Genomic DNA, 12,743 nt, shown 5'->3' with positions numbered 1-12,743 from the left:
ACAGGCGGGCACGTGCGCGGGCCCGCGCGCTCACGCGCGTGCAGCTACGGCCGGGCGAGGGGCGCGCGCCCCTGTCCCGCGGGTGCGCGCACCCCCGGGCACCCGCGCACACAGACGGGCACACACACAGACGGGTACACACACAGAGGGGCACACACACAGACGCCCGCCCCGCCGCAAACCAGCCCGGCGGATCAGAGCTGGAGTGCGCGGCGGGGCGGCGGCACCGACTCACGCTGCCAGAGCCGGTGCCGCAGAGCCCCCCGCCGCCGCCTCTCCCGCCGCCGCCGCACCCCCAGCGCGCCCCGCCCGGCCCCGGGGCCCGCCCCACCCGCGGCAGACCCCTCCTCCGGACCGTCGGCGGGCGCGCATTGGCGGGGCGGCGGGCGGGGCGGAGCCCGCGGTGTATATGAAGGGGCGCGGCGCGGGGAGCGCGGCTGCTCCGTGCCCCGTGCGCTCCGCCGCGCTCCCCCCGCCGCTCCCGCGTCCCCCCGGCCGCTCCCCCGCTCTGCTCCGCCGGGCCGGCGTCGCCGGGGCGGGCGCACCCACCCGCACCTTCCTGGTGCCGCGGAGCCCGGCCGGGCCCTGCCCGCTCCGCCCCCCGAGGGCTGTAGAACTCTCCACGCCGCTCGCCCGCCCCGCCGCTCGCCATGGCCCGCGGGAAGGCCAAGGACGGTGACGGCAACTGGAAGAAATTCATCTGGAACTCGGAGAAGAAGGAGCTGCTGGGCCGCACCGGGGGCAGCTGGTGTGAGTGCGGGGCCGGGGGGCGGCGATGCGGCGGGCGCTGCAGCACGGCCCCGGCGCTCCGCCTCCGCCGGCTGCGGCGGGGCTGCGGCCGGGGCGGGGGGGGCTGGGGACGGGGCGTCCCCGCGGGGCGAGGGAGGGAGGGACGGGGTCCCCCTGCCCGTTCCCCTCGGTGCCCCGTGGGACCACGTGGGGGCCGGCGGGCGCTGACCCCCGAGTGCGGCTCCAGGTGGGGCCGGGGGTGAGGCAGGGTCGGGCCGACCTTGTCTGAGGGCGCCTCGTCCTTGGGTCTCCTTCCTTTCCCGGCGGCTGGCCCGGCCCGGGAGCATCGCCGTCGGGGGAACCTGACCTCCCAGCCCTCATCTGCTGTAGACTGCACAGTGGCTTTTTCTCTTTTTTTTTTTTTTGTATTTTCTCTGGATAAGTGAAATCAAGCGAGTTTTACTCCGCCGAGAGGTAGCAATTGACTTCTAATGTCTCCGCAAGAAGGAAATGGCTCTATGTGCATTCCTGATTACATGCTCATGATGTATCCCTGGGTGCTGTACAAATAGCATTTAGACTACAGAGGCTTTTAACAATTTCTTTATGCAAATAGACAGTCGTCCAGTTGCTGCCAACCACAGCTGCTGTTGCCACCCTTGCGATGTTGAATTCAGCTCCTGTTGTAATGGATCAGCCGGAGATGCCACATCCAGAGCCGCCAGCTCTGGCGTGCGGACTAGAGCAGGCATCTGCCGTATCTTTACGTGAGCAGAATTGGGTTGTGGGTGCGCATGGATAGGTATTTTCTGCTCCTGAGGCACCAGGCAACTGCGCAGTGCTTCAAACGCGGAGGCTGAACCAGGTCCTTCTCCCAGAGTGCCCATGCCTATCTGCCTAGGACTGATTTGCGTTCGCTGAGTCGATCTGCAGGCTGATGATCAGATTCTTCTGTTATAAGCCTACCTGTTGCAGGAGGCTTTCTATTTCAACCCTATGGTGCTCGATTCCTAGACCCACTGCATTTTTTCTGAGACCTTGGAGTGGTTTTGACCTTTAAGGTGTCTTTGGCGTTTAGAGCATCCTGGCTGGAAACCTGATTAAATAAGCTACCTCCCAGCGTTTGCCTTTTGATGTTACAAAACTCAAAGGCATTACGCTGCAGACAACAGCATTAGTGTTTGGTTTGTTACAACAGCACCTCCTATGACCGTGCTCTGGAAAAAATTTCCACACGTCCCTGACGTCACTGCCATTTGCTTTACGCTGCCTGGATACCAAAGAGTGCTTTAACTCCTGGAGCACCACGTTACTTCACCCAGCTCTGCCCTCCAGCCCTGGCTGCCTCCTCTGCCTCTGGTGCACAAGAGGAAGACAAGAGGATGGAGTGCCTTTCTGACAGTGTTCCTCAGCCTCTGTGTTGCTGGCTGTCCCTCCTGCTTTCCTGTCTTTCATAGACTTTAAACGACCAGAACAGCCAGCTTTCATTGTGAGGCTTCTCCAGTGAGGTAGCTTTATTTTTTTATGATGGGGCTGGGGAGTGAGGAGAAATACTTCCACCTACTTCTTCCTCCCCTTTCCTTGTCGCTCATCACTTCAGGTCCTTCAAATAAACCACGTCTGTTTTGTTTGTAACTAGATAAGGACAGTCTGAGATCAAGCAGGCTCACTCTCAAGTACTCTTTGGCCTCTGCTTTTTCCTGCAGCCTGATTAGCATATAGTTGCTTGGCATTGGCTGGTTTATCCTTGTAGGCAGCCTGGCGATGCATAGTATGGCATGTTACTGTGCAGTTAAGCAGTTGAGATAATCCTTGTAAACTGGTAACTGATACCCGGAGTCTGAGCCATTCTGCATCTCTAGTCTCTTCTCTGTTCTTCCTACCCTCTGCCCCCCGCCCCAAGATTGTTCGAGATATTCCCTTTAGACCAAAACTACATCCAATCTTTATTATTCGCTCTTTAATTGGTATGACCAGTGCCAGAGTGCCTTTGTAGGTACACAAGGCTGGTGAATCTGCAGTACTGTGACATGTTATGAGTACTTTCCTACATTTGAGATGGAGTACTGGAGCTAATTTGGGCCTGAATTCTGTTCCTGTTGTCTTTATTGGAAGTGATAGCTTGAATTACTAGGAGACATCAGGCTTTACAATTGCTTGTAAACCTGAATGAAACATTTACTGCTACTGTTCCCAGAAATAGCTCTGAACCCCAAGCACATCCATAGTATGGCCTTTTGTTCTTGGGCACTTGGATCACAATCTGTCAGCTGCAAGAGCCTGCTATGGTAGTTCTGGGTCACCCAAGGGATCCTTCAAAATACGAGGGAATGTGGTTTAGTCTTTATGATCCCAAATCCTGATTCGTGGATTTCTAGATTTTCAGGGACTCATGCTTTCTGCCCCCCAAACAACTGGAGTGATTTACATTTCCTGTCTGCATCAGGGCATAATCTCACTGTTACCTATATGTCTTTTGAACATCTGAATTCAGTGTGCTGGCTCTTCCTTATAAGTGGCAAAGGTGGGAAATTCTGTCCTGAAACGTGACTGCTGTGAGGGCTTGATTTGATTTCTCTTTCTGTTTGTTTTCTCTTGCAGTTAAGATCCTCCTCTTCTATGTCATCTTCTACGGTTGCCTGGCAGGTATATTCATTGGGACCATCCAAGTGATGTTGCTCACTGTCAGTGAATTTGAGCCCAAATACCAGGATCGAGTGGCACCTCCAGGTAACTAAATAGGAGGCCTGTGTTTGACTTGGTGCAAGCTGTTCTGGGGAGGCGGGGTTGGTTACTCACCTCAAGAAGGAGGATGAAATAAGCATGTCGTTGCTGCAACACATATTTGTAGGGGGTGGGTATGTTCTCAGCCTTCTGTGTTAGCAGTACTGGGGCTCGAAGGCAATCCTGCTAGATTTAAAGGTTGCATCACATGAGAGATGTCTCCTCTCTGAGAGGAGCTTAAACTTGGTTTGCTTTTCCCTTCCCCTGTGCCAAAGTGATGGAGTGAGGAACTGACTGTATGAGGAAGCTAAGTTCAGTTTTTCTTTCTTCATAGCTACTCTGTTCACATGGGTAAGTGAAAGGGACAAAGGCAAAATGTTGGGTTTTTTTGGTGGAACTGATGTGCGCAAGGAGGAATCCCAGTTCTGGTTGTGCTTACTGACTTGTATTATCCAACACTGAAGTACAGTGTGTGATCTAGAGGTGGGGGTAGCCTCCACTAGTGGGTATTTCAGTTGACTGTGTCGTGGGAGGTTAAAGGTGGGTCTTTTAGCTGCTATTACATGACCTGTCTTTACATAGACAAAAGCAATCTCTGCTCAAAATTAAAATGATGGCCTTAGCAGTGTCTGTGGCCCGCCTGCCTTGGGTGGGGGCAAATGGAGTGAGTAGCCCTTGCCGCAGGTTCCCTGCTCCGCCTGTCCAGGCTGCGCTGCGCTATCCGATCCCGCCGCAGCCAGCGGCGGCTCAGAGCACGGGGGGGAGCTGCGCAACTGCTGCTTTCCCACATCACAAATGACCTTGAGGCTGCTTGGCACTGGGGATCCTAACGATCCGTCTCCAGTTGCTCTGTAAAACAGTTCAGAAGCTTTTAATAACAGTGGTATTTAAGTGACAATTGTGAGGCTGATGGCTTGTAGCTACAGAAGTTGGCTCTGGTGCTGCACTGTGTCTTACAGCCCTGCCGTCTGCAGTGCTGTGAATCTCTGCCCTAAACACAGGGAATGAATGTCGCCATCACCAAATGGTGTTATATCTGGGCGAAGGATCATCTTTTGCAAATAAGTGCTTTTCCACCAGCACTTTTTAAAGACAGAACAGAGACTGGAACTGCTGTGTTAGTGTGTGGCACTTCTTCATGTACCACCATGGCTGGGGTAAATGCTGCCTTAAGCACTGAAAGTGGTCTTTTCATCTCTAGCGGGCCCTGACATTTGCAGGAAAGACTGTCACTGATACTGCCCAGCTGCACCTGAAAAGCCAACATGGCTAATGGTGGGGTAGTTTTTACTTAATAATGTATTTTTCCCCAGCTGAAGTCCAGTGGTCTCACCAGACATGAAATAATTAGCGAAGAAGCCCATGGATCTTGGGTCTCATCCAGATAGACCTGCTGTTTAGCCAGATGTCACATAATTACTCATTCTAGATAAACTGTTTGCTTTCTGTGAAATAGCAGTTTACAATCCAATTTCAAAGCAACTCTGGTAAAATTTCTGTGAAAGATTTCAGCCTGCAGAGGATTTGTATTCATCTCTTAATTGCATACTGCACCAGTTTTTCTGGGGCTCTTTTTTTTCTAAACAAAGAAAAGGAATTGAATTTCAAGACGCTCTTGTAGCGTGTACTGCAGGAATCAAAATGGAGGAACAATGAAAAGGTTATTGGGAATCTTTTGTAATGGGCTTTTAGGACATGTACTGAAATCAAGGAGAACGAAATCCAGCTCCCTGAATATATGACAGTAGGCAGCCAGTAAACAAGGGCTTTGAACCAAGCTGCAATGTCACATGCGTACAACTTCAAGGAAATAATTATTACATTAATAGCACTGGGCCCTTTTGCAGGGCATTATGTGACAGCTTCTTCTACAGATGTGGACAAGCTGGGTGTAAGGCATGGTGCAGGCTGGCTCTTTATGTCCAGTATATGTCCAGTATGTTCCTTGTCCTGTAGCACAGCAGCCATTTTGACCACAAGTCAAAAATAGCCCTTTGATGTAAGCTTTCAGAGAGATGGACATGGTAGCGAGTTGCTGCACTGCTGTCTTTGGGAGGTCAGCAATGCTTATATTCCCCTGCTGTGCAGGATTCTCCCCTGTGCTGCAAGCACAACTGCTGCTCTTACAATGAACACACATGGGACCGGGTTCACTGCTGCACTTGGTGAGCACCAAACTTAAATTTTTTGTGATCTAAGACATCTGTAGATGATTAACTGTATAAAATAGGATGTTGTGCAATTCTAATTCCTAGTTCTTGTGGGAAAATTTGCAAGCCGAGTAAGTATATTGGCAGCTTGATAAAGCCCTGGATTTTCTAGGAAGCCAGAAAACTGGGTTTTATTCTTGTTAGAGTGCTCTGTCCTTTTTGGGCAAGTCCCTGTTGTGTCAGCCCAGAATATCCGAGAAAGGGGAAACTAGACTTCCCTTCAGGGTTTGCAGGAAAAAATGCTGTAGGGGCTGCTAGAATATCATTCTTGTTCCGAAATACAACAGATTTCGTAACAGCAACAGAACCTACAGGGTGTTTTATTGAGTTATTGACATGGGTATAACATTGAAAGCCATAAAGTGCTATTTTTGTAGCCAAGTGTCATTAATATGGTAATTGGTTTCTGCATTGAACACAACAGGAATGTTACGCAGGGCTTCAGGGCAAGCTGAGTATTGTACCTTTCCATTCTACTATTTTTTTCCTTCTTTTGTCTTGTGGTGGGGGAAGGGATGGTGCAGTTCACCTTGTCCAGCCCTGCCATTGCGACAGCCCCACCTCCCAGCTCCACGTGTGCTGCAGGCTCGGACTCCACTTTAAGCACAGAGGACTTACCCTGCTAATAGGGAAGGATGAGGATATTGCCTCTTAAACAGTGTACTGAGTGTTTAAAAAATAATCCTCCATTCTCCTCCTCCCCTTCCCCATCCCAATATCAATTGGGCTGTGTATCCTGCCATCTTGTGGTGTGAATCCCGTGGAACAGTATCTGGTTATCCCATCCCTGGGGCTGGCACAGGGGACAGAGCTCACTGCTGCCTGAGGCACTTTGTAAGTGGTATCTGGAAGGAAGAATTCCCGCCAGGGGATTTCAGGTGTCCCTGCTTCAAGTGCTGCCTGGGCAGTGAGTGCGTCATGGAAAAGGCTGCTCTGGTATGTGTCCCCCACTTGGTTTATTTAGCCTGGAGAGCAGCAGGGAGGTGGCAGGAAGGCCTCAAAGGAGCATGTGCTCCCTCCTGTGAAGTTGCACTTCTTTGCTTCTATCTCTTGTTGTCTCAACACCTATGCTTAGAAACATCTCTGAATCTCAATTCCAGGCATGTTACTATCAACCAGGTTTTGCTGCATTTGTAGAACACTTGCACCTGCTTTTTGCACTTTGGGGATTAAGTAGAGGGTGACTGGAAGCTTGGAAGGACATTGGTTGGTATGGAGGTTTTTAAAATCTATCCTCATTTAGTGAGCTGGTGGGGGAAGGTAGGATGTCGTGATCACTCAGTTTGTCATCTGTGTCATCCCAGGAGTGTTCAGACTCATTCTGAACCAAGATTACATGGTGCTTAGAAATGACCATTGTATCATGAAGCAAGAGAGGTTACTACAGACTTATACAACCATTCCTAATAACAAGCTTGACTTCCCACTATTAGTTTCTTTCTCTTCACCCTGAGGACACATTCACCTAAAATCTTACTCTTACAGCTTAAAATGATAAAATCTCTGTGGAGAATTGTTTTTTAAATGAACTTGAATAAATGTGATTTTAATCTGCAACAGTATTTTGGAAGTGGAACTGTAGCTGATAAAAAAAGCCAAATGACTTTACTTGCGTTTTTTTGGTGTTTCGTATCCTTGTATACTCACAGAAAGCCAACAGAAAGTGGTGTCCATTCCCAAGTCAAGGCATCACTCATCATTTATGTGGACAGTGTCAGTCAAGTGAAGATGGGAATGAATCATTTCCCAGTAAGAAACTCTTAAGAGCCAACTGCAGCGACTTTCTAGTTTGTCAGTATTTTAGCAATAAGCTGATTCCTTCCTGTGGGAGGAAGAGCATCACCACACGTGACACCATCGTGCATCTCTGGTAATAACATGAGATACGGAACTGTGTGCATACATTGTAGTCTGAAGGTGGGGAGAGGGTTTAGACTCCTGGCTGTGAAAGCACTTGAGGCTTTGTTTCTTTTCTTCCATAGGACTTCCTCATGTGCATGAAGCCCCTTAGAGCTTCATTCATGCCAGTAACTCAGTGGAGCCACACACTTGGATGTCTAGTAGCCCATGGGAGGTAGCACTGTAATGGCTCAGATTAGTAATTTTTTTCTTGTCCCTACTTGCTTCAGTTACCCAGTGGGGGTGATTGTTGCAGAAAGGTTAGTGTTCTCCAGAGGTTACCTTCTGTCATCATACAACACACTTGTTTTTTTACACAAGATTGCTTAAGAAGAATTCAATGATTGTTCTGCTCTGATAACAGCACTGAAGCTTTTATTTTGGCTACGAGATGTACAGGTGGAAAACAAAGAAGGAAGTAATAGATCAGTGCTTAGGGCTCTGCATTCAGTCAGTTGCAGGCATGTCAGAAGGAAGGTTGTGGTGGAAGCCAGTAAGTAATAACTTTATCCTAATTTTACAAATGTATTTTTCATGACAAGTCTTTCATCTTCGTGAAGATTTACTTCCTTGCTTCATAAGTGGGAAGATTGATCTCCACTTTGCTCTTGTCCTAAACAAAGAAAGCACTGCTGTACCAAAGCCTGGTCTAGTCTAGTTCATCAGAGTACCTGCAAATGCCCCCAGTTAGGCAGAAAGTAGCCCATTGATGGCCACAGGCTACTTGGCAGGAATGGTGGTTCCCTTGTGCTGGCCACTGGAAGAGCTTTGTGGTGGTACTGCCTGGGCTTCAGTGCAGTTCTGTGTGGACTTGCAAGACAGGGACACTTTGGGATTGGAGTCTGTTCTCCCAGCCAAGTCACTTGTCCATGGGCAGAGGGCTGGCTTTGGACTGTACCTATCAGAGGCTAGGCTCTCCTAAAGAGAGAACAGGGATGTTCTGGGTGGCTTTTACAGACCGCAGGGTGTGTGTTGCTGACCTTCACTTCACCTTTGCCAGGCCTGTGTGGGTGCCCTTATGTGTTACCTTGGCCAAGACAGGAAAGAGAGGTGGGGAGGTGCTGAGCAAAACTAACAGCTTAACTTGCCTGACCAAGCTTAACAAGCCTAACCATGCTTTCTTGAATTTTTTTTTTTTTTTTTTTGTGCATATATACACTTGAATGACACACCTGTAACTTGAACTCTGGAAAAGGCAGACCTGGGAAGAGTACCCAACATCTGGCCTGCCTCTCCTGCAATTCTAGACAGCCATTTCAGGTGACTCTGAGCCTGTTGCTTCCCAGCTGAGTGGTAACATGAGAAAGGCTTGGCAGAATAGGATTTAAGTCCCTTACTAAAGTTGAATCTGGTGTATTTATTCTACATATATTTATAACTGTTTGTGAAGCAAGAAAACAAGTAATTGCTTGAAAGAGGGTTGAAAGCCAATGACTTTGGAAGGCAGGATGTAATTTTGCTAGTAGAATAGTAAGTTGCTTCTAAACTTTTAACACTCAACCTCATCCGTTTGTATCAGAGGGAGTCTTGGGCAGTTAAAGGTGTTTCATGGAATAAAATGGGAAACACTCGAGCTCCTTGCTGGATGTCTCGCAATCTTTAGTGGCTGGGAACTGCGTTTAGGGGAACAAAGCTAATCTTTGTCCTAGGTTACAAATTCCAAGTTGGGGGGGGTGGGCGGGTGGGGGCGTGGTGAGTTGGTTTGAGGAGGGACTAAGCAGAAGCACTTAACTAGCTTTGGAAAAATTGCTGGAGTCACAAGCTCTTGTGGGTTGGGGCCAACCAGCTAAGCTGCTGGAGTTTTGCACCAGAGGAACTTGTTGGCAACAGGCCTGTTCTGAAAGCTGTCGAAGCAAATGCTGCTCCCCTGCTCCTTTTCTTGATCTTACTAAAATGAAGATGACAAACTGAAATGAAGTCAAGACCTCAATATTTACTGTGGCTGCCATAAAAGCAGCATGAACTCGGTTCCCATTACTTAAGTTTTAAAGTGTTAGCCATGTGTCAATATATTCAATTAAAATGTGACCTAAACATTGCACAGGAGCAACCACTTCCAAGTTCCACAATGAAGGGAAAAGAAGTTGGTGCTTTTCATCATCTGGAGGCATTTCTTGTCTATAGTCCCTTCTCTTTTCCATGCATTATTTTTCTATTCATCCTCCTAAAGTTTAAAGCAGAGCCAGTTAATACAGTTCAGAATCTGGAGAGTCTTTTAAACAAAGTCTTCTGTGTAGTGGCATTTCCTACTCACCTACTTGGTGACGAGCTTCTGATGAGAGAGCTCAGAAGATGAGTTCTGCAGCCAGAAATACCCACTTAGGCAGTGAGAAGAGCGGAGGCAGCTATCAGGCTGATGAGTTTACTGAGGGAGAAAATGTCTCCTGCCCTGCATCCTACAAGACTACACAAAGGCAATGTGGGTTACAGCTAGCAGAGAGTGACCTGACTTGGGGAACCTCTCTTGTCTTTTATTGCAAGGGTTTATGAGTGGACAGCTCAGATGTATCCTAAACACAGTATGTTTTGCAGGCTTTTAGGTCAACCTGTTAGGGATATGTACATTCTGTGTGGTTGGTCTTGCATGCAGACAGCTTCCCTTCTGTCCTTGAGGAGGAGGTGGAAATGCACGGTGGACCTGTGGTTGACTGTTTTTCTTGAGGAGAGCCTTGACTTGTAGCCTCCCTTCTGTATTTTGTGGGTTTTGTCTGCTTACCTAATGCAAACATTGTGATAAATATGCAAGACTGTTGTTAGAAAGAGGAGATATGAACTTCTCTTCTAGTGAGCTCAAGCTGTTTTTTCAAAGTTCTTAAGTCTGAAAAACAGAGATTATTATTAAGAGTTATGTTCTTGATATGCATTGTATTGCCTGGAGGCTGTGTAACCCTGAGGTGTACTTAATGTTTTCTTCCTGATTTTGTTTTTCTTAGGACTGACTCAAGTCCCTCAGGTTCAAAAGACAGAAATTTCCTTTACTTTCGGTGATGCCAAAAGTTACGATCTGTATGTAAGGAACCTCGAGAATTTCTTAAAGGACTACAGTGCTGATCAACAAACTGAAAACATAGTATTTCAGGACTGTGGGGGTAAGTCTCGATTGTTTCCTATAGGATTCTGACTGATGCTTCTGTGTCAGGTTCACCAGAAGCTGAGAGTGAGCAGTGGTGGGCTTGGTCTTCAGCTGTTCCCTTTATTGCAGCCAGAGGCATGTTGGTAAACTGGCAGGTTCTGGTTTCAGTCATATGGCTGCTCATTAATTTTGTTTGGACAAGACCACAGCTTATTGTAGAGGTTATATGGCTGGCTCCCACATTTCACTTGGAGAAAGTTGCAGCTGACTCTCTGAAGCACGTGGTGCTGACCTTATCCTCTCTGAAAGCCATGGGGATTTTACTCACAACTTTGCTAAACCCAGTGTTGGTCCTCTTGAGGAGATGCAGCCAAACATCTGGGAAGTGTTAACCTTTAATAGGTTATATTGAATCATGTAAATGAGACTATCACCTCATAATATGTGCATATCAAATCTGAGGGGAACCTGCTTGTAAAAGGTGACAAAAAAAAAAAAGAATCTCTGAGACAGGTGAATTCAAATCTTCTCTTGTGTTCTGGAAGTTATAAAACAAATCCCCGTGAAAAGTTGCTGGTCTGGGACCAGCCCGCACGTGGCAGGCAGTCTGTGGTGTCACTTAACTGCCTGGGCAAGGGGGAAATCCAAACTACACTGGGAAGTATAAACATTGCTGTTCCTGACAAGCAAAAGATCACATTGCATATGGTTTCCTTTTCATTCCCCTGCTGTGACAGACGCACCTTCTGACTACAAAGAGAGAGGACCATATAATGATGTCCAGGGTCAGAAGAAGGTCTGCAAATTCAAACGTGAATGGCTGGAAAACTGTTCTGGATTAAGCGATCCCACCTTTGGGTACAGGGATGGCAAACCATGCATCCTTGTCAAGCTCAACAGAATTATTGGCTTCAAACCTCAGGCAAGTATCTCTTCCCTTTCTAGCAGAAGCTACTGATCAGGAGGAGGAGTTGGCTGCAGGTTTGCTGTGCCTGCTTTTGTGTCTCTGGAAAGAGATCAGTATTAAGCCCTTTCTGTAGAGGATAAATTTTGAGACCATTTAAGTAATTGAGTTTAAAAACACTTTTCATTACAAAGCAGTGAAAACTGGTGCACGTCAAGATGGTAACAAGTAGCAGTGAACCTCATAGTACAACTTCCTGGTTATTGATCTGGTAACTTCTGAGCCTGCTAATGGAGTTCCTGTAACAGGCTGTTTTGTTCAAACCATAAACCCCATTTTAAATTACTGTATGATTCCATAGGACCATCCCAGACCAACTCCATCTGTAGTAACATTAGTACTTTGTGTCATGCCCTGATCCACTCCATTCTTTCCTCAGGCAGTGTAGACTTGTCTGCCTTGCTAAAACTGCTTAATTAAATGATGGAGTGCTAATATTAACAACCAGACTGAAACACAGGCTATAAAGGGTAAACCACATTTGAAAGTCAGGCACAGCTGCAAGAACGGTGAGGAGATCTATAGGTTATTTAATGTGATTTCCCAGAGGCTATAGGATGTCTCTGTCACCTGGTTGCTCTGTGCTGCACCTGAAGGCAAATTTGCAGTAATGCTGAAGGATGTTAATCTGGACATGCATGGCTTTTATTTCTGGGTTTTTTCCCCAACACATTTAGATGCTAAAAATTTCTTCAAGAATTCAGTGTCAAAGCATGTGCTGTTGAATAAGGTGGTGTGCAAAACCTGCCACTCCATCTTCTGGAATGGACAACAGTGCAAATGGTGTGCTACGCTGTTTTCACCATCTGTCAGGGCAGTCGAGGAAAGGGAATGGTGCAGTCTAGCTAACAAGTCCTGAGGAACATTCTTCTTCTAGTGGAGCCTGTCCTGTGCTAAAATAAATGAGTTTAATTCTGGTTTATCTGATTTATGGTGAAAACAGTGAGTGCATTTTAGAAGGAATGTGCTGTGTTTGGTATGTAGTGGCTGTGGGATGACATGAGGTTTGCATGTTTGGCTGGGGAAGCGAAGGGCTTGGTGTGTTCCTCTTTTCTTTGCCATGGAGCTCTGGAGAGCTCTAGACTGCATTAGACAGGAGGCTCTAGTCAAGGCATGACTTTTCACGTTTCATTTAGAAATGACA

At 47.6% G+C, this 12,743-nt stretch overlaps 1 protein-coding gene across 1 annotated transcript in view; it reads left to right on the top strand.

Annotated features, from left to right (window-relative positions):
• The first annotated feature begins 435 nt into the window (after nt 1-435).
• Nucleotides 436-12,743, top strand: part of ATP1B1 (ATPase Na+/K+ transporting subunit beta 1) — a 15,190-nt gene continuing 2,882 nt past the window's right edge. The window contains exons 1-4 of the mRNA XM_017838350.1: nt 436-750; nt 3,331-3,459; nt 10,496-10,651; nt 11,373-11,557. Coding sequence (XP_017693839.1) covers nt 651-750; nt 3,331-3,459; nt 10,496-10,651; nt 11,373-11,557 — 570 coding nt within the window. The 5' untranslated portion in view covers nt 436-650. The remainder of the gene's footprint in view (nt 751-3,330; nt 3,460-10,495; nt 10,652-11,372; nt 11,558-12,743) is intronic.

This window comes from Lepidothrix coronata, unplaced genomic scaffold (assembly GCF_001604755.1).
Source record: "Lepidothrix coronata isolate B3197 unplaced genomic scaffold, Lepidothrix_coronata-1.0 Scaffold333, whole genome shotgun sequence".
NCBI lineage: Eukaryota > Metazoa > Chordata > Aves > Passeriformes > Pipridae > Lepidothrix > Lepidothrix coronata.
Note: the sequence above shows the minus strand (reverse complement) of the source record. Positions and strands in the feature narration are given on the sequence as shown.